This window comes from Tenrec ecaudatus, chromosome 1 (genome assembly GCF_050624435.1).
Source record: "Tenrec ecaudatus isolate mTenEca1 chromosome 1, mTenEca1.hap1, whole genome shotgun sequence".
Classification (NCBI taxonomy): domain Eukaryota; kingdom Metazoa; phylum Chordata; class Mammalia; order Afrosoricida; family Tenrecidae; genus Tenrec; species Tenrec ecaudatus.
This window is the reverse complement of record NC_134530.1, coordinates 32,632,158-32,653,704: the sequence shown is the minus strand read 5'-3', so window position 1 is coordinate 32,653,704 and position 21,547 is coordinate 32,632,158. Positions and strand designations below refer to the sequence as shown.

Genomic DNA, 21,547 nt, shown 5'->3' with positions numbered 1-21,547 from the left:
ATAGTCCAATTCATTTTTCTTCCTTTTGTTATTGTTCAAGTATCTTCTGTGTTTCCTGCTTCATTGAGTTGTGCAGGGATTAGCTGGAGTATTTTCAGTATTTTGGCTTTTCAATTGGGGAAAAATGTCTTTTGTTAGTGGAGGTGGAGGAGGGGTAAGGTACAGAGGGAGGACAAGGGTGAGTGTGCTTTTAAAAATCTGTAAGTGTGGACCCAGAACAAAAACATACCAATGTTAAGGGGTGGGGGTTGGGGAGTGGAGTGGAGACCCAAAGTCCATCTGTAGACATTTGGACATCCTCTTACTTAAGTGTCACAAGGAAGAGATGAGCCAGTCTTTAATGCTTCTCTTCCCCCTCCCCATTATGACCTCAATTCTACCTTATAAATCTGACTAGACCAGAACATGTACACTGCTACAGATAAAAGCCTACAACACAGGGAATCCAGGATAGGTAAACCCCTCAGGACTAACAATGAGAATAGAGATACCAGGAGGATAAGGGGAAGGTGGGAAGAGAAAGGGGGAATTGATCACAAGGATCGACATATAACCCCCTCCCAGAGGGACAAACAACAGAAAAGTGGGTTAAGGGTGACAGAGGGCGATGTAAGATATGAAAATAATCTATAATTTATCAAGGGTTCATGAGGGAGGACTGGGGTGGGAGAGGGGGGAAATGAAGAGCTCATATCAATGAAGTAGAAAGAAAATGCTTTAAAGTGATGATGGCTGCATATGTACAAATGTGCTTGACATAATGGATGGATAGCTGGATTGTGATGAGATGTAAGAGCCCCCAATAAAAATATTTAATTAAAAAATCTACCTATGTGAATTGTCAGCATAGATAGATAATGTGTAGGAAAACATCAAGAGCTTTTCAAGGACTGCTGTAGAGTCCCAGTCCCAGCCTTTACTAATTGGCTGTGTAGGCTTGGGCAGATTATCTGTTCGTAGCTTCAGTTATATATTCTGAAAAGTGGGATAACCATATCCGTGTGGCTTACTTTTCAGACCTGTAAAGAGAAGGAATTGAACTAGATAAAGGCAGGGGATTGCTTTATAAACCCTTTGTTGCTGTAAAGATGTTCCTGCATTGTCTACTTTAGTGTTCATCTCTAGGAAATTTCATTGACAATTTCCCATCTCCGCACTATCTGGTTCCTTTCTAGGACTCTTTTCCTCAAATACCATATTATTAGTGTATGTTGGTCACTGGCTAATGAGGCTTAGAAAAATAATGGTTTGTACACAGGGGAAAAATAAAAATATCCTTATGGAACTATATTTTAGAGCCAAATGTAAGTAGTAAATGGATTTAGTTTTGCATTGGATTACCAGTGTTCTTAATTATCTGGAACTTGGTCATATCTAACACTCAATTTTATTTTATAGATGTTGTATTGTCTTGTTTCTTGAATTTTTCTTACTTGCTCACTCTTGGTAGAAGCAACTCTTTATTTCTTTGTAGTATTGAATATATAATTTGGACATGGTAGTTTTTTCCTCGTTGGATACTAAATAATACTTTTACCTAATTTTCTGGAGCAGGTATTTGTCAGTCATCTTTTTTTTTTTTAAGTTCCTTGTTCTTTTCAGACTCCCATTAGACTCACTCCCAATTGTTTTCAGTATCAGGGGAGGCATGTTTTTAACAGCTTTATGATTTGATTCCCCCCTACCTTACCCCCACCTTCTTGTATGATTGGCTTGTTCAGGGTCCAAATTTAAGCCTAGTGCAGTTGCTAACAATTATGGTCTGTGGGGACTTAGGAGATTATGACTTAATTTCTGTTTAGCAGATGGTTCATCTAAACTAAACTTTTATAAGCACTAGAATAATTTTTCCTTTTCTTGAAATGTTTAGAAAGTTGAAATCCTATCTGAAAAAATTTTTTTGAAGAAAATGATCCAGGTTTGTGCTACATACTTTGCTTATATATCTTTAGTGCTATTGCTTCTTTGTTAACATAAAAAAAATCCCCCCCAAAATGCCCAAGAATGTTTGAAATGCATGTGGAAAGGTTTGTTCCTGGTATCAGATTTGACCTAATTGCTTTTGGGGAGGGAGTGTAATTTCTCTGCCTTTTGCCATGACCAATATCTGAGGCATAAAATTGATAAACTGATTATTGTTTGCTTTCTTAAATAAAGAGATTCAATTCGTTTATTTATGTTCTTTTCTATCTAGCACTAATAACCTGAGAAATTAATCAGTTGCTTCCTAATTTTGCATCAGAACACTGAGAACAGGGACCATGGGCATAGCTTCATTGTGTCAGTTCCTAAGAGAAAGTGTTTATTGTAGATTGTGAGATGATTGAAGTTGAGATTAGGTTTTTCTAAGTTATTTCCTGTAGTCTATGAGAAAAGTTTTAGAACTAAAATACAAGTAATTAAGGGATTTATTTAACACAAATGTAAGTGTCAGAAATAAATGAGAAAATAAGATAAAAATTAATTAATTTTTTTATTCTCTCCTAACTAGCACTTTTGAAACGTTGGGGTTGTTGGAGTGGTTGGATTTTTCCTGGGATTGAGTGAGAAATTCAGAAGACTGAAGCCCAGGCTTACTGTCTACCTTTCACGGAGGCCTAGCCGTGAGAGGACAGAAGAAGGCACGTGGCGAATCATGACTGCTGACAAAGACAAAGATAAAGACAAAGAGAAGGACCGAGACCGAGATCGGGACCGAGAGAGAGAAAAAAGAGACAAAGCCAGAGAAAATGAGAATTCAAGACCACGGAGGAGCTGTACCTTGGAAGGGGGAGCAAAAAATTATGCTGAAAGTGACCATAGTGAAGATGAAGACAATGACAACAATAGTGCCACCACAGAGGAGTCTACAAAAAAGAACAAAAAGAAACCGCCAAAAAAAAAATCTCGTTATGAAAGAACAGACACTGGCGAGATAACCTCCTACATCACAGAGGATGACGTTGTCTACAAACCAGGAGGTAAGGAACATTGCACTGGCTGTGGTGGAGAAAGGCGAACAGCATTTAGGTCAAATAAATATTGAGGAGAGAGACTTGAAACCCAGAAAATAAGTGATAATTTGGGATTGGCAAACATGAGATAGTAAATACTTGACTGATGTCCGTTTAATTGGGTTTACCAGTTTCTTCTGGTATATGTGTTACCTTGCTCTTCTTTCTTGGGTTTGTGCATTCATACTTCTTTCCCCATGCTACTTGTTCTCTTACCATCAGCCCAGTGCTTTTCATTTTTTCCATCTTCACTCTTACTGTTCCATCAGAAATTAGTGTAATAACCATGAAAACTGCATATATGGTAGTGACAAGTAAACCTAGAGATTTATGGAAACAGGAAAATTTACATTGCCTACAATATTGACCAGAATCTAGAGAGGCATTTTCATTGCTTCAGACCAAGGTTAATTGTTCCGGCTAACTTTCTTTTCCAAGTACTGAGCATCAGGCTGTCTAATCAAGGTAATACATGAGACTAGGTAATCTAATTGCTTTTCCAGAAAATAGACTGTTGTATAAATTTTATAATATTGGTCAAAGACAGACAAGCTCAGATGAGATGCAAGGAAACAAGTTATTAAAAACTGGTCAGATCACAGCAAAACCTTTTTATAAAATTCAGTGTATTAAGATACTCTTTATATAAAAGCCAGTAAAAGTAAGATAATCTTGTTTGAATTACTTATATTGCTAAGGAGTGACATGAATTTCTTATAAAATATAATTAGCAGATTAAAAGTCACCCTATTTGATGTTTTTCCAGGGAAGGGAGATTAAAGAACCTTCATTATGTCATATCATTAACTTGGCACAGCCATTTCACTCAGAAAAACTCTATCTGAATTATATATATCTATAATGTTCGACACTGCTCCCAGCCCCCCATAGGAGTGGAGTTTGAACTTGAAAAAATAAGCAGCATGAAAGTTTAGAAGAAACTTCTCTATTCATACCTGCAGTGTCTTAGTTGATGATTACTGTAAAGATATTTATGTGATGTAAAACACTCACAGTTGAGGTTCTTTAGAAGTTAGACCACTGCTGTAGAAATATAATGGTGTGTAGACTACAGTACCATTAGTACCTATCTTTGATTGATATTTTGATATTGGGTCAGAAAGAAAGGTCTTTTTAAAAAAATCATTTTGGGGGAGGGTTCTTACAAATCTTATAACAATACATCATTCCATTGTATTCAGCACACTTGTACATATGTTGCCACCAACATTTCCAAAGCATTTTTTCTACATGAGCCCTTGATATTAGCTCGCCTTTCCCCCCTCCTTCCCTCACCCTCATGAATCCTTGATCATTTATATATTATTATTTCATATTTTTCACTGTTTGTTGTCTCCCTTCACTCACAGTTGTGTTACTCGTCTGCCTCAGGAAAGGGGCAGAGGCTGGCTATATCACCAACCTTGTAATCTTGGTACTCCCTTTCTTTGCCTTTCACACCCTCCCCCTACCTTCATGGTATTGCTATGCCCACTACTATTCTTGAGGGGTTTATCTGTCCTGGATTCCATGTGTAGAGAGCTCTTATCTGAACCAATATGTGTCCTCTGGTCTAGCTGGATTTGTAAGGTAGAACTGAATCATGATGGTGGTGGTGGTGGTGGGGTGACTTTCAGGAACTAGAGGAATGTTGTGTGTTTCTTCAGGAGAATAGGCCTATTTTGACAGCACCTAACAGTTACATTTAGTTGTGGATCATAAGAAAGAAACAACGTACCAAGCTTTGAGGACGATATTCCTGCTCAGAGAAGCTAGTCCACAGAGAAGACCACATGGCTGGCCCCACTGAGACACAATACCCCTCACTGACCCATAGCCCTACAGGGGACAACCCTGGGGACACAGTGTGGGAATTCTGCCCGATGTGACCCTACCACACCGAGGCAAAACACTAAGGGGGTGCAACAGAACAGCAAGGGGAAAAGAGCAACGAAGTCCCCTGGGAATATAAAAAATAGACTTTGGTGCCAGGGCTTGGCGCCCCAACAGACTTGACTGGAAAGCACTCCTAAAGGCCAACAAACAATCCATGTACTACAAGCTTTTCTTTCTTGTTGTGTTTTGCTTTGGGTTTTGTCATGGGCTACTTGTAGTTTAGTTTTATTTTGTTGTTAGGTTTTGCTCTGTCTTATTTTTGTACATGTTATTATCTCCACAGGTTTGGCTAAATAAGATAGGCTGGATGAACAATCTAGAGGAGGAAACAACGGGACCCACAGTTCTGGGAGGATGTGGGAGAGCGGGGAGATGAGGGGAAAGATAGTGGTGTTAACAATCCTAGGTACAAGGGAACAACAAGTGATCCAAATTGGTGGTGAGGATGGTGTAGGTGGCCTGGTGGGGCGTCATCAAGGGTAATGTAACCAAGAGGAATTACTGAAACCCTAATGAAGGCTGAACATGATAGTGGGATAAGAGGAAAGTCACAGGAAATAGAAGAAAGAGCTAAGAGGCAAAGGCCATTTGTAGAGGTCTAAAGAAAGGCATGTACATATGTAAACATGTTTATATATGAGGATGGCGAACTAGATCTATGTGTATCTATTTATAGGTTTAGTATTAAGGTAGCAGGTGGACTTTGGGCCTCCACTCAAGTACTCCCTCAATGCATGAATACTTTTCTTAATTAAATTGGCATTCTATGATGCTCACCTTCCCAACACAACTGCTGAAGACAAAGCAGGTGAATAAGCAAATGTGGTGAAGAAAGCTGATGGTGCCCAGCTATCAAAAGATACAGTGTCTGGAGTCTTAAGCCTTAAAGGTAAACAAGCAGCCATCTCGCTCAGAAGCAACAAAGCCCACATGGAAGAAGCACACCAGACTGCATGATCACAAGGTGCCAAAGGAATCAGGTATCAGGCATCAAAGAACAAAAATCATATCATTGTGTGCTCACCTCCCTGATATGATCGCTAAAGACAAATGGATGCATAAGCTAATGTGAGATAGAAAGCTGATGGTGCCCAGCTATTAAAAGATACAGCATCTGGGGTCTGAAAGGCTTGAAGGTAAACAAGCGGCATCTAGCTCAGATGCAATAAAGCCCACATGGAAGAAGCACACCAGCCTGTGCGATCACGAGGTGTCGAAGGGATCAGGCATCATTAGAACAAAAAAATCATCATTGTGAATAAGGTGGTGTGGGGAGTGGAGATCCAAAGCCCCTCTAGGTAATTGCACATCCACTTACAGAAGGATCATGGGGAGAGACAAACCAGTCAGGGTGCCATGTAGCAACGATGAAAAATACAACTTTTCTCCTGTTCCTAAATGCTTCCTCCCTTCCCCCCACTATCATGATCCCAATTCTACCTTACAAATCTGGCTAGATCAGAGGATGTACACTGGTACCGGTAGAAACTAGAAACACAGGGACTCCAGGACGGATGATCCCTGGTATGGGTGGCTATACCGGGAGGGTGGGTTGGAAAGGGGGAACCGATTACAAGGATCTGCATATGGCCTCTTCCCTGAGAGACAGACAACAGAAAAGTGGGTGAAGGGAGACGTTGGACAGTGCAAGATAAGAGAAAGCAATAATTTGTAAATTATCAAGGGTTCATGAGGGAGTGGTGAGCGGGGAGGGAGCTGATGGGAGGGACTTAAGTGGAGAGCAAATGTTTTGAGAATGATTAGGGCAATGAATGTACAAATGTACTTTACATGATGTATGTATGAATTGTGGTAAGACTTGGACAAGCACCTAATAAAATGATGTAAAAAAAAAGAAACAACGTGTTACTTCTTTTAGGTATAGATCTACTTGTGTAGATTTCCTCTTGATAGCTAGCAGTTCTTTAACTTTATCAATGGTAATGTAATTGTTTTGATCATGGACAGGTACCTTATGTAAAATTTACTGTTACCCTGTCTCAAAATGTATACAGTATTCTGCCTTAAGTCAGCATACTCCTTGAAATGTGTATAGTCAAATATGTGAGGAAATACTGCATATACACTTCTCATCCTGAAAGAGTCATAATTAATGACCGAGAATACTTCTAACGTAAAACAGAAAAGCAAAGTTTGCCTTTTTAACATTTGTCGAACTATGGTACTCTGCTTCTCCTGAGTTACCTTCTGAGAAAAGTCCATTTTGAGTAAACCATTTTGGAAAAGGTACCTTCCTCTTTCATCTCCATACAGCATAATAGGGCATTCTGTGTGATACTTAGAAATGGGGAGCGTTCTCAGGGCTCATATACAAAACAATAAAAAACCAGATCACCTGCTCTGGAGTTGATTTGAACTCATTGTGATCCTATATGTGCAGAGTCCAATGCTCCAGTGTGTTTCTAAGGCTTTCAGAATAAAACAACAAGCCATTTTCTTTTCATTGGACTCTGAGTGGGTTTGAACTTCCAACCCCTCACCTAGCAGTCTAGCACTTAACTAGATGTACCATCCAGGCAACCTTTGGAAATATGTCATCAAGTATTTTTGAAGAACTATATACTTAGGACATCATCACTTTTCTGAATTGTGAAATGCTGTTTCTGGAAGTTAAATATATTAGAAAGGATATTTGAAGGCCAGATTGTTGTTTGTCTTTTTTTTGGGGGGGGGGAGGCGCAGAAATGTTTTCAGAGTTCTTGTGTAACACCCAAAGCAAAACCACTTGATGTAAGATCCTCTTTGCTTAGGGTTGACAATGTTGTGGCCTGTGATTTGCACCTGGCAAAGTCCAGTGGGTGTTTGGCCCTTTAGTTTAGAAGAGATATGCTTAGTGGTATCTTTTCCCTTGTGGAGGATATATTTTCACCCTTCACTAAATTTTAGATTTTTATTGTCTTCTACAGATAATGACTACTTTAAAATGGAGACTTGTTAAATATAGCCTATTCTTTAGATTTACTTAAAACTGAAAAATCAGAGGTTATGGTCCTGTGATACCCAGATTGAGTTTGATTTTTTAATTTCTTGGTGTATAGTGGCTAGGTGCTGTTGAATCCATTTGGATTCATACTAACCTATGTGGCAGATGAGGCCGGTTGCATGTTTTCTCAGGAGAAGCCCTGGTGGTGTGGTGTGGGTTCTGTGCTATGCCAGGCAGCAGCAGTTGGTACCCACTAAACTACTCTGGAGTAGAAAGACGAAGCTTTCTTTTCCTTTAAAGATAGCAGTTTGGTAATCTACAGGAAAAGTTCCATTTTGTCCTGTGAAGTGGGAACGAGTCAGCATCTCCTTGATGATGGCAGTGAGATTTTGTTTTGTTTTTTTTAAATCTTTACAGGGAGCAGATCATCAAGTCTTTATCCATAGAAATGGTTGGATGAGTTCCAACTGCCAACTTTTTGGTAGCAGCGGAGTGCTTAACTGTTGTACCACCAGACTCCTTTTCATGGCTCAGATCACTATAACATCATTCTTTGTAGTGACTGAAGCATGTAGTTTTCACTCAGTTGTTGATAATTCTACATAAAAGCAGTCCTTGAGATCTGAATAAGATTAGTTCCTGAATGAGAGACAAAACCAAATTTGTAGGTAAATCAGAACAAGTGCCTAAGGTCCTCATTTAACCTTATTTTTTACTAAGCTACACATGTAGTGAAGGTGATTGAGATGAATCATTTGTTGCTATAGGTGTTGGTTCAATCACTTCCAAGTGAGGGGAAATTTACGTTACATGTTAAAGGGTCAAATATAAGTTGACACTTAAGACTTTCTTAATTGCAGGCTGCCAGTAAATAGGTATGTTTAGCAACTCTCTTCAGGATGCTTGTTATAAAGGAGTATTTTCAATGGATTGATAGTTTTTGAATGGGAGATTTTGAATTATCATTAGTTTCTTTAGGTTATAAAGCTCACATCAAATTTATTTTTGTTTTGCTTCCTAATTGCTTTTATTACTCAGATTAAATATAATTATAGAACCCCCCAAGTGTATCTTCAAGGTATCACAGACTTTGAAGGTAACAATAGGCTAAGTATCTAACTAGACTTCTTCATTTGGTGGGATGCATAGACAGGTAGATAAATTTTTAAAAATCACATACTACCTGGAATTGGCAGTACTTTTAGCGCATGCACTGTTACACAGTTTTTTTTGTTGTTGTTGTTGCTTCTGCACCTCATTTCTGGTGCTCATTTTGTTCTTAGATGCTCAGCATAGTGGATTTCTGGTACACCTGTACTGCAGCAGCTCCTGCCTGCTTCAGGGCCTTTACATTTGTTTTTGCCAGAGACATTGCCATCCTATTGTGTCTCTTTCCTTTAAGCAGTTAAAAGAGTAACAATTTTCAATGATTACATTAATAGTATATTCCTTATTTGCATATTAATTTCATTTTGTTTCTATTAATATTTTGTCTTCCAAGAAGGTAGAAATTCTGTTGCCACATACCATTCTTTCTTTTCCTGGCACTTACCACTATAATATACATACTTTAATATTTGTTGAACAAATTTCCTAAAAGCATTAAAAATTTATTGACTGATTAATGATGTTTGAATCAGAATAATACCTTTGGAAATATTATACTTGAATCTGTTGCTAATGAGTAATAGACTTGTTAAAAAATAATCAAAATCAAACCCCAAAACCTATGGATTCCTGTTGTATCCTGATTGTTTCATGTGTAGTCTGGCTTCTTTGTTATTGTCTATTATCCATTACTCTACTTTTGAGATGACTGTCACGGTTACAAATTGATTTATTACACAGCTCTGTGAAGCCAGGTTTCTTTGATGGGCTTCTTTAGTATAATAATATACTGATTTCAAAAATTTGCTTTGGTAGCATGCTAATATTTCTATTTCAACTAGCTGCTAGGGGATTTGATTTCTTTATTTGTTATCCAGATATAACAGGTTTTTAAGTAAAACAAAATTATTTGGAGATTTATTCGTTCTCAAATTTTTCATATAATTGCTAGCTGTTTTGAAGAAATAAATTCTTTAGAAAGTGTATTTTAAGCTGATTCGTTATTTACATGTCTGTCATTCAAGCTGGTAATTTTGACTTTCCTATTTAGCCTAGATGTATTTCCCGGATTATAGAAGTCTTTGTTACATTTTGGTAGGGGGATGGGTGAGGGGTGGGTATTAAGATTCAGGGTTTCCAAGTCCATTGTTAAATCTAGATTCCTTCTGTTTTCATGAATTAAGTGCAATATAAAGTTTCCCTGAGGATAAATTTTTTATATAAAAGGACTTTTTAAGTTTATGGTTCATGAAGTCTTAGATGAAATAAAGCCTTTCCTTTATTTACATATTTATTTTCAATATTATTTGGAACTTGATCTGTAAAGTTTTGGAAACCAAACTAATTATACTGTGAATATTGAAGCATACACTTGTTGATGCAAATGGAATTTTATTTGTTAAAAATAGGCAAACGTGTTCTTTCGTATTCAACCTGAGGATGGTAGCAGGAAGAAGGCAATACAGGTGCGTGTGGTTCTGGTAACATTTCATGCTGGTGGTGCTCATTATGTGTCGACCATGTGAAAATGGATCACTCTTTACTCTTTTCTGTATATTTGTTACACTTCAGTTGAAGAGTGCACTTATAAAAACTAAAGCATTAAGGTATTTTCTTTTTTATTTTCTTCAGTCATTTTATTAGGGACTCATACAACTCATCACAATCCATACATGCATCAATTGTGTAACACACATTTGCACATTCATTGCCCTGGTCAGTCTCAAAACATTTGCACTCCACCTAAGACCCTGGCATCAGCTGCTCATTTTTCCCCTCCCTCCCTGCTCCACCCTCCCTATGAGCCATAGATACTTCATAAATTATTATTTTGTTGTATCTTACACTGTCCGAAGTCTCCCTTCACCCACTTTTATATTGTCCGTCCCCCAGAGAGGAGGATCCCTTGTAATCTGCTCCCCCTTTCCACTCCTACCCCTCCCCCTCCCAGTATTGCTACTCTCACCAGTGGTCTTGAAGGGATCATTTGTCGTGGATTCCCTGTGTTTCCAGTTCCTATCTGTACCTGTGTACATCTTCTGGTCTAGCCAGATTTGAAAGGTAGAATTGCAATCATGATGGGAGTGGCGTGAAGGAAGCACTTAGGAACTAGAGGAAAGTTGTATGTTTCATCGTTGCTACACTGCACCCTGACTGGCTCATCTCCTCCCCTTGACCCTTCCGTAAGGGGATGTACACAGGTGCCTACAGATGGGCTTTGGATTTCCGCTCCACATTCCCCCTTGTTTCACAGTGATAAGATTTTTTTGTTCTGATTATGCCTGATACCTGATCCCATTGACACCTTGTGATCGCACAGGCTGGTGTGCTTCTTCCATGTGGGCTTTGTTGTTTCTGAGCTTGATCGCCGCTTGTTTACCTTCAAGCCTTTCAGACCCCAGATGCTGTATCTTTTGATAGCTGGCCATCATCAGCTTTCTTTGCCATGTTTGCTTATGCATCCATTTGTCTTCAATGATCATATCAGGGAGGTGAGCACACAATGATATGATTTTTGTTCTTTGATGCCTGTTAACTGATCCCTTTGGCATTTCGTGATCACGCAGTCTGATGTGCTACTTCCATGTGGGCTTTGTTGCTTCTGAGCTAGATGACTGCTTGTTTACCTTCAAGCCTACTTCATAACTGTAATTTTGCTACTGTTCTGAATTGCAATGTAAATATCTGATAGGATGTATTTTCATTGTTACAAATTGAACATAATGAAAGCATAGTGATGAATCACTAAAACAACATGTAATTATATATTGTGAAATATTTATTTCTAGTGACAAATAAATGAAATTTTGTCTTGTGGTGTGGTGTAGCATGGGTCTTCATGCTGGGTACTCATGTGGGCTTATCTGCCTGTGGGCAGACCCACCAGGAGGCAGGTAGAGGAGAGGAGTTTAGGTTCCTAAGACCATCAGAAATATGTGCTTTCCAATGGTCTTAGGCGACCCCTGTGAAAGGGTTGTTCGACCCAAAAGGGGTCGCAACCCACAGGTTAGAACCACTAATCCAGAAGCCTAGTCTGCAGTTTAATAAGATTTCCATGTTATTTAAATACAATACTGTTAGCAAGTCACAGCATTGGACCACTGCTTCTCAGTCTTTTTCAAGTTGGGGCACAAAAAAAGCAGTGAGCACATTACTTCCCTGACGACTGAGCAGATCATTACCCTCACCCCACCTATCACTCATTTGTGGCAGCCTGTTTAGAATTTAGGCAGATCAAAAAATATTTTATCTCGAATTGGATGTGGTGATAACCATACAACTTTTTGATATGATGGTATTATTGAATTGTATGTCATGTGGATGACGTGCTAATAAAACTGTTAAAATGTTTTATTAAAAGGAACAGGAAGATGTGATTCCATGGCCTAATATTTTGAAGTGAAATGTAATACAGTTCAAGATAAACAGGATTGAGACTGATGATAGCAACACATGTACATATGTTCTTGACACAATGGATGTATGTATGGATTGTGATAAGAATTGTACGAGCCCCCAATAAAATGATTTTAAGCAAACAAACAAAGATAAACAGGATTTAAATTAAATTTTGACCCATTGATTGGTGGGAACAAATGGTGTCTTTTAAAATGTAATGTCCCCAGGATGGTGACAACACATGATGGGGGCACTGGGATGATCAGAGTCATTGCAAAAGCAGATACTGTATCCTGTATTAATAGTGTGAAAGTTTTAGTTGCCAAAAGGTCACTGACTAATTTTTTTCTGCAAAGAGGGTGTTAGGCCAAATAATCTTGGGAATCTATCTGTAGAGATAAAAGTTTGATTACATAGAGGTATGGACTGTGAGCTTGACTGAAAGTAGACATAAGATGAATTAGAGGAGCTGTAAACATGGGTAATAAGTAATGTTTCTTAAGCACCCACAATTTTTAGTACTGGACTTATTTTACACATGTTGTTTCTAGACCTTTAAAATATCCGCATGTAGCCCAGGCACTATTTCACTGGGTGATCACTAATTTGCAAGACTGGCATGGACATCTAAGAAGTATTTAAAGCCAAGAATGACTAGATGTTTGTGTTAGATTCTCATGGTAATACAATAAACCCGTGAAAGGAGGGAGGTACTTGTATAAGGCAGACTCTTGTCAAAGAAGGAAAATTCGAATATTTCCCACGAATAGAGAGTGGGTGACTTGTGAGACCTGCTAAATAAGCTAGCCCTACTGCGTTCTGTTTTTCACTCTGCAAAACCATCTGAACAATGAATGTTAGTCACTACTTTTTTCTTTTTTCTCTCATTCTCCAAACTAGTTTTATCTCATTTGCTTTCTAAACTGTTTATTCTCTCAATTGCTACACACACACACACACACACACACACACACACACACACACACACACGGGATCATTAGTATTATTTTGATATTGTGATTTGGATGAAAGTTTATGGAGCATTCTGCTTTCCCTTAAGTGACTCACAACAATAATCCATGACATTGATTGCAATCCCACAATGTAATAGCACTCTTCCCACTTCCTCCAGTGTTTACTGTTTTCATTTGCCCTTCTTTCTCTTCCCCTTTCTACTGGGAAAATGTTGTCCCTGGGGAAATGCTGCTTTTTTGCTCATGTGTGGTTGATTTTTTTTTTTAAGGGAGCCGGGTACCTTTCTGGTGAGTTTTGTTTCATGCTTTAAGGGTGTATCTGTGGGCTATACGTTTCGGGGCTCCAACCATCTTTATTACACCGGTAAGCCTGGTCCATTTTTTTAATTGTTCTGTGTTTTCTACACTTTTTAACCACTGCAACCAAGTCCTTTGATTCTTTTTTTTTTTTTTTTAAGAATAAACACCTTTAATACATATGTTAGGATGGGAAGATTTATGTACCTTTTAGAGCTTTGATCTTCCACAGTTAAAACTCCAGCTCCTTTCCCTCTGGATATTGTGATTCTTTAGAACTATATTGAAAGGTTAATGCATAACAATTGTATAATTAGCAGAGAAATATGTGGAAAGTGGAGAGGTAAATTGTTCCAGTATGTTTAGGCTAATGCTCAGAGTAGAGGTAACTTGTACCAGGATATTTAACTTAGTGCTGATTATTAGATTTGACCCCTACCTTACCAACTGAAAGGGAAATAAATAATTTCTATGACCTAGTAATAGGATGCATATTGTTTGTGATAAAAATCTAAAATGCAATCTGAATTTTCAAAAACCCAAAATTCAGTGTATTTTCCTGCAAGAAAACATTGGTGAAATAGCTCACAGAACAGGTCAGCAGCTGGAGAAGAGCCATAGATGGTCTGGTTTTGGGTCAATGGGAACAACTGACGATCCCTTTTTGGTGCTCCATCAGAATAGGAGCCCTCGGCATTGTCATTTAGCTGTCTCTCAACTTGAGTCAGTCCCAGAGAGTAAGGTGCAGGGAGTCATTCTTGAAGAGCAGGTTATCGTTTGTATTATCTCTAGTATTTTATGCAAGTATCAATTCTTTTCAAAAATAATTTTATTGACATATAACTCATGCACTATGCGCGTCAGTTGTTTGAGTATATTAAAAAGAGCTGTGTAATTATCACCATAGCCAATTTTAGAACATTCTCTTCATGTTTGTATGCATTTTTATTAGCTATCATTTTCTCCCAACCTACTCTGCCATAACCCTGAGAAATTTGCTGATCTAGTTTATTATCTCTTATAGATTTAATCTATCCTGGATTTCATTTAAAGAAAATGCAATTCTTTAATCATTCTTGACTAAATTACTTCCTGTAGACTTAATACCACTCTTGGAAACTAGCGGAAACCTTTATTTATTGTTTGACACTCTCATGAACACACCCCCACCCCACCCCCACACACCAAACTGCACACACCAGGGCTAAGGCAATTCCCACAATAAATGTAGAGAGCTGGTTGTTGTTAGGTGCTGTCCAGTTGGCTTCCATCCATAGCTCCCTATGCAGAATAGACCAAAGGCTGCACAATCGGTGCCATCTTTACAGTCTTGTCTGTGTCTGAACTCAATGAAACCACTTTTGTCAGTCTGTCTTGTGAAGGACCTTCTCTTTTTCTACCTTTGCAATTTACCAAATATGATGTATTTCTCTAGGGACTGGTCTCTCCTGACATTGTGTCCAAAGTATATAAGATGAAGTCTTGCCATCCTTGCTCTAAGGAGTCACGCTGGTCTTATTTCTTCCAAGGCGGATGGGTTTGTCCATGGCTTGGGTCAGGCTAACCTTAATCTTCAATGTAACCTCCTTGTTCTTTAATACCTTGTGCAGCAGATTTATCTAATGCAGTACATCTTTTGTTCTCTTGACTGCTGCTTCCATGAACATTGATTGTGGATCCAAACAAGACAAAATTCTTGATAATTTCAGCCTTTTCTTCATTTATCATGACGTTACCTAGTAGTCTTCTGCACTTTGTGCTGTAATCCAACCTGACGGCTACAATCCTTGATCCTTATCAGCACATGCTTCAAACTTTCTTGAGTACTCTTCTATAAGTTGAGTAAATTAAATAACATAAGTGAGGTGAACCCACATTTGTCTTAGTTATTGCTTTGCATACATTTACTAAATTTTAATTTTACTGTATGTCAGCATCAGTTAAAAAAAGGCAGTTCTCATTTCCAACATTGCTCTCAGAGTTACTTGAAGCAAGAGACAACCTCTGTGCCTTGATTTCTTTTCAGTACAGTGGGAATAAGAATGCACTTCAAAGGGATGGGGATTAAATGAGGATGCACCCAAACACATAGTTTTTTAGAAACAGACTTTAGAGAAGACCTAAGCCATGCACTCCGGAGTTGGCTGACTCTGATTTATGGGGACCATCAGTGCTTCCAAGTAAAACTGGTGTTTGATAGGGATTTCATTGGATGACTTCAGAAGTAAGTTACCAGGCCTTTTTTCGTGGGCATTTCTGGTTAGACACCAACCTTTAACCCTTTTGTTAGCAGTTAAGTATTTGCATTATCCAGAGACTCTTAGAAAGGGCCTAGGTGGGGCCAGAGGGTGGGGGATTAGGGGGAGAAATGGCCTAGTATACAACAAAGCACTAATTATATAATTTTTTTAATTACATAATTTTAAATAGGGAGTATAAGGCTGTTGTGCTAACAGATCAAATTGGTTTTGCTACAACATGAATAAAATTTCAGATATTGTGATTGCTTGTTAGAAAGTGGATCACTGGTTGCTCAGTGGGTTATGTGTTGGACTGCTAACCAGAAAATCAACAATAAAAAACTTCTAGCAAGCTGCTCTGCAGGAGAGACAAGGCTTTCTACTCCTGTAAAGATTTGAAATCTCTCAGATTCACTGAGGCAGTTCTCTGCCCGGTAGGGTTGCTATGAGTTAGTTGTAATGGGCTTGATGGCAGTGAGTTTTGTATGTTTGTTTGGTGCTTATTAAACACTATCTCCCAACACTGGGAGGGTCGAAAGGGGAAACTGATTACAGAGATCTCTGTATAACCTCCCTGGGGAAGGGACAACAGAAAAGTGGGTGAAGGGCGACGTCGGACTGTATAAGATATGACAAAACAATAATTTATAAATTATCAAGGGTTCATGAGGGAGGGGGAGCAGGGAGGGAGGGGGAGAAAACGAGGAGCTGATGCCAAGGGCTTAAGTGGGGAGCAAATGTTTTGAGAATGATGAGGGCAGTAAATGTACAGATGTGCTTTACACAATTGATGTACGAATGGATTGTGATAAGATTTGTATGAGCCCCCAATAAAATGATTAAAAACAACAACAAAACCACCATCTCCGCTTTAATTCATAGCAACTCTGTACAACAAAAGGAACACTAACCAGTCCTGCACCATGCATACAATCCTCACAATATGTTTGAGCTCATTGTTGAAGCCATTGTTTCAAATTATGTTGTGGAAAGTTTTGCAGTTTGCTATAGTTTATTGTGCCAGCCTGGCCGATAAACACAAGTAGGATTAACTGAAAGGCAGAGGGATAAATGGCTCGGTGAGCCTCACCTTGGTTGTTCTGTGCCTCAGTTTAAAGGGGTACGCTACCGTGGGATGCCTAGCCTGTGGACTGTGTCGCTGTAAGTTGAGGTCCCTTTAAGCCTACACGATTGGAATGTTCATCTCTGGAGCTGGGGACTGACAGTTGGGGACCTGCCTTGCTGTTTGCTGCCTGGGTATATGTAGCCCAGCTCTCTCTACAGAAGGGGACTGGCAACTGGCAGCTCTCAAAACTTGAAGGACTGCTAGTGTCTCACTGCTTTATAATTTAACTCTTAATTTCTTATATTTTCTATCTGTATATTATTTAACGGTTTATTTCTTGAATTATATATCTATCTTTATAAATATATTTATATATAATTACTAGCAATCTGGTTTGTCTCTCTAGAGAACCCTGTCCAATACACAGTTCTTTATCTGCCGGCTAATGTGTTCATTCTTCTGGTAGTCTGTAGTGCATTTAATGTTCTTTGCCAACACCATAATTGAAAGTAATCAATTATGTAGTCTTCCTGATTCAGTGTCCAGCTTATGCATACATATTCAACAATTGAAAATATCATGGGTTAGGCGAGAGATATACCTTAGTCTTCCAAGTGAATCTCTGCTTTTTAACACTTACGAGAGTCTTTTGCAGCAGATTTGCCTAATGCAATACGTTGTTTTATTTCTTGACTATTGGTTCCACAAGTGTTGATTGTAGATCTAAGTAAAATAAAATCCTTCAGTCTCTTTCCTGTTTGTTGGATTGTTTACTGGTCATTTGAGGACTTGTTTCTTTACATTGAGGTGTAATTCTTACATACTCTAGTCTTCCAGCTTTATCCATAAGTGCTTCAAGTCCTCTTCACGTACAGCAAGCAAAGTTGTGTCATAAACATACTGCAAGTTGTTAATGAGTGTTTCTCCCTTCCACATTCTCAAATTATTTGCCCAGCATACAGATTGAATAAGTTTAATGAAAGAATATAACTGTGATGCATACCTTTCTCGATTTTAACCCCCTCAGTAACCCCGTGTTCTTTTCAAATGACCCCTCTTGGTCTGTGTAGGTGTTCTGCAAGAACACAATTAAATGTTCTGAAATTCCCATTATTTGCAGTGCTATCCAAAATTTAGGGTCCACATACTTGAATTCGTTTGCATTGGCAATTAGTAACAAATACACCAAACATATGCTTTTAGCCAAGATCAATTTGACTTTAGCAATAATTTGACATTCTTGTTCCGTGTTCACTTCTGAATCTGTCTTGGACTTTTTGGAATTTCCTGTTGATAGATTGCTGTAACCATTTAAAAATTATTTTCAGCAAAATTTTATTTACAAGGTTTTTAGCAGCCAGTTATTTTCAGAAGTGTATCCTTTAATTAAAAAAAAGCGGCCGGCTACAAGCCTTATCAGGAGCCCCTCTGCTACCGAGACTTGGGAGCCCAATGTTTCATTGGAATGCCCGCATGGTGTCTTAAATGCCGTTTTCACAAGCATCATAGAGAAAATACTCTTGTTCTACTTTTCATTTGACTTTTGTCCTCTTTATCAAGGAACATGGATTTCGTACAACAAAATGTAGAGAAACGACAAGAGCTCATTTGGTGAGTACAGCAGGTACATTTCAGCTCTTGGTCCAAGTGTTCTTTTGGAAGGCCTCTTAGACATCTGCACTCTTGAACTCAGGTATGCGGATTGTCTGCCATCCCATATCAGGAATCATAAAATGATAAAAGTTTTCAGCCCAAGTAAAGTATAGAAAAGGAACATGGAAATGTGATGTTAGAGGCACTCTCTTTTATTTCTGTAAAGGCATGAGTTAAAAGACATGGTTCTATATTCCAGGACAGTATATTAGATCCTAGCCTCTAGACTAATACTTCAGTAGTTCATGAACCTTGAGCTGCTTTGTCCAGGGAACACCTCTAGACCAATGGTCAGCAAACTCTGTAAAGTGCCAGATAATAGATAATTTTTGCTTGGCAAGTCATGCAGTCCTTTGTAACTTCTCAACTCTTCTGTTAAAGCATAAATATACACTATAAAAATATTGCATAAAAACATAAAGCAGCAATGTACACTATGCAAACAAACAGATATGTTTCAATGAAACTTTACTACTTTATTTGCTTTCATAAAATTTTCATCCACAAAGAAATCCGATTTTTTAACATTTTTTACAACCACTGAAAAAAATGTAAAAAACATCCTTTTCCTTACAAAAAGAGGCATCTGGTCAGATAGTTTGCCAAACTCTGTTCTGTGGGTTTCCTGTCTCTGTGCCTGTGGGTTTATCTATCTCATTTGAATTGCTCTATCTCTGTCTTTATGTCTGTTTGAATCATTGCAGCTGGTCAAGATCCAGCTTGAATTTTTCCTTTATGAAGTCTTCTTTAACCTTTAGTTCAGACTGCTCTTTTAGTTCTTAAAATTCTCTCATCACTTAGTTTTTTATGTTATATTGTGAAATATGATTTGCTTGAGCTGTTCAGGAACTTAAAAATAATTTTTATTTGCATTGTTGCATTTATATATTAATTATTTTTTAATTCTTCCAAATTCTACCAGGCATAGAATGATGTGTTATAAATAAAGTAGATATTAGGATTCCCTCAACCTCTTCACCCACCATGATTATTTCAGAGTAAACTCTTCTCTAGAAGCTTGCAGTGAAGATATCTCTGAAGTCATCATGACCCTATCCTCAAATGATGTGCCTTTGATGCTCCATGTACTTATTTCTGTTCTGGTTTTTAAATGTGAAAAATAGGCCCAGTGACTGAATAGAGAAAGAAAATGAATTACTTAAGATGTAATCATTGTTAACAAGACTTTGTCTTGTTTGTTGGAGACCTGTAGCATGGAGGGAGGGAAGGAGAGAGGGAGGGAAGGCACTGGATTAATAACAATGTGGGGTGAGACAGCAAAGGGGGGCTGGGGTTCTTTTTTTTGCATCTGAAAGCTAGTTTCTGAAATCAGCCTGATCAACTGTGACAAATAGAGTCCCAAACACAGTGAAAAAAGATTTATATATACCTAGAGCCTAATTGAACTGAGGTTTCCTGCAGTTATGTTAAAAATCCTCTGCCCTTTTGCTTAAGCTCTGGAGGTTTAGCTTTTGCTGGCTCAATTAATTGTTAAATGTTCCCTTTATTAGAATTATACATTGATTCCTTGCTTTGTGGTAGCTGAGGAAATTGCTGAAAGAGTTGTTTAATCTGTTATACTCTATCAGTTTTGTGAAAAGCTCTTTTAAAAAGGAAACAATTTTGATTTAAAGTGGCATGATATTTGAGTAGGGTAGCATCATTTAAATTGAAATGCAGTAATTTGGGTCTGTTCTTGATAGGGATTGGCTTGCATTTGACATTGACCCATGTGTTTGACAGTTTTACTAGCTGAGAAAACCAGACTTGCCAAAATTAAACACATTGTTTGGTAATTTAAAGGTGAAGCAGTTTGTTTTATTTGTTTTAATTATCTTAAAACATACACGGTGGTTTCAAAAAGTTCGTGGAGAATTGAATTGAAAAGAGTGTAGTTTTCCACAGTCTCTTTGAACCCCCTTATGTGCATATGAGCGATTTATTTTTCTACTAGTTCCCCCTTTGTAACACGTAAGTACTGTAGCTCCATGGGTGACAGTGTGCGCATGAGTTTGTTCTGGAGAGATCTGAATACCCTTAATTTTGGAAATGTAAAAGTATTTCCTTCTCTATATTTGTTTCTTCATGTATTTGTGTTAGTATAAGTTTTGCAGTGGATCTTTAAGTACCATGAAAATAGATGGGGGAGATAAGTAGGTTACTTGATTTTTAAAGTTAGTGCTTAAAATGCCTGAAAACAAGTAAATTTACCAAGTCTATTAAATTCATGTGCAAAACTATCATGTATATTAAACACTCAAAACCTTTAAATCCTTTTCATTTTTACCACTGAAAATGTACTCAAACTAATTAGGCAACAAAGTATATGTTACATGAAAGATCACTTATTTTACCTGATATTTTTATTCCTCCTAAGAGATTTTGTCAGCTGATATGTTGTGTGTGGCATTGTCTGGAGCAGTTTCATTTGGGCATAAAGGAATAGTGAAGGTTTAATTGCCACTGTTTCCTGCAGAAGTCCACCCAAGGGTGAATATGATAGTTAATTCTCGCAGCACTTAGACCTGGGGTGAAGGTGATCTGATTTCCAGTTTCCTCTGTGTAGAAGCTGAAGATGGTTTGAGGGAGAATAATGGTGGGCTATCTCCAGGGTCATAAGTGAAAGGATTTTGAAAGTTTGCAGTATGTATACCAAAAAATGATGCTTGGCATTGGGGAATGGGGTCTTAAAAAATTGCATTTGGCATTCAAGTCATGATTAGTGGAAGCTAGCTGTTTAGAGAAACCATTAGTTTTGCCATGTTTGACTTCAGTGATTTCCCAGATGTTAGGATTCTGAGTGTTATGGCAGCTGATACATCTCCATTGGATTTCCAAACCCTCTTTCAGTTTTGTTTCCTAACTTGTATAATTAAGGATTTTCAATTTTTATATTATCTCCCCAGAGCTCATCTACTGCCTTTTGTCATTAGCCCCTCCCTTCTTCATGAATTATTGCTTGTTTTTTTCTTTTGGCT

General features: G+C 38.1%; 1 protein-coding gene across 4 annotated transcripts in view; it reads left to right on the top strand.

Moving 5' to 3' along the window:
* RERE (arginine-glutamic acid dipeptide repeats) overlaps positions 1–21,547 on the top strand; it is a 535,168-nt gene that overhangs the window by 194,927 nt on the left and 318,694 nt on the right. For all 4 annotated transcript variants that reach the window (XM_075550652.1, XM_075550645.1, XM_075550656.1 and 1 more), the window contains exon 2: positions 2,492–2,960. In XM_075550652.1, the coding sequence (XP_075406767.1) occupies positions 2,636–2,960 (325 nt within the window). In that variant the 5' untranslated portion in view covers positions 2,492–2,635. The remainder of the gene's footprint in view (positions 1–2,491; positions 2,961–21,547) is intronic.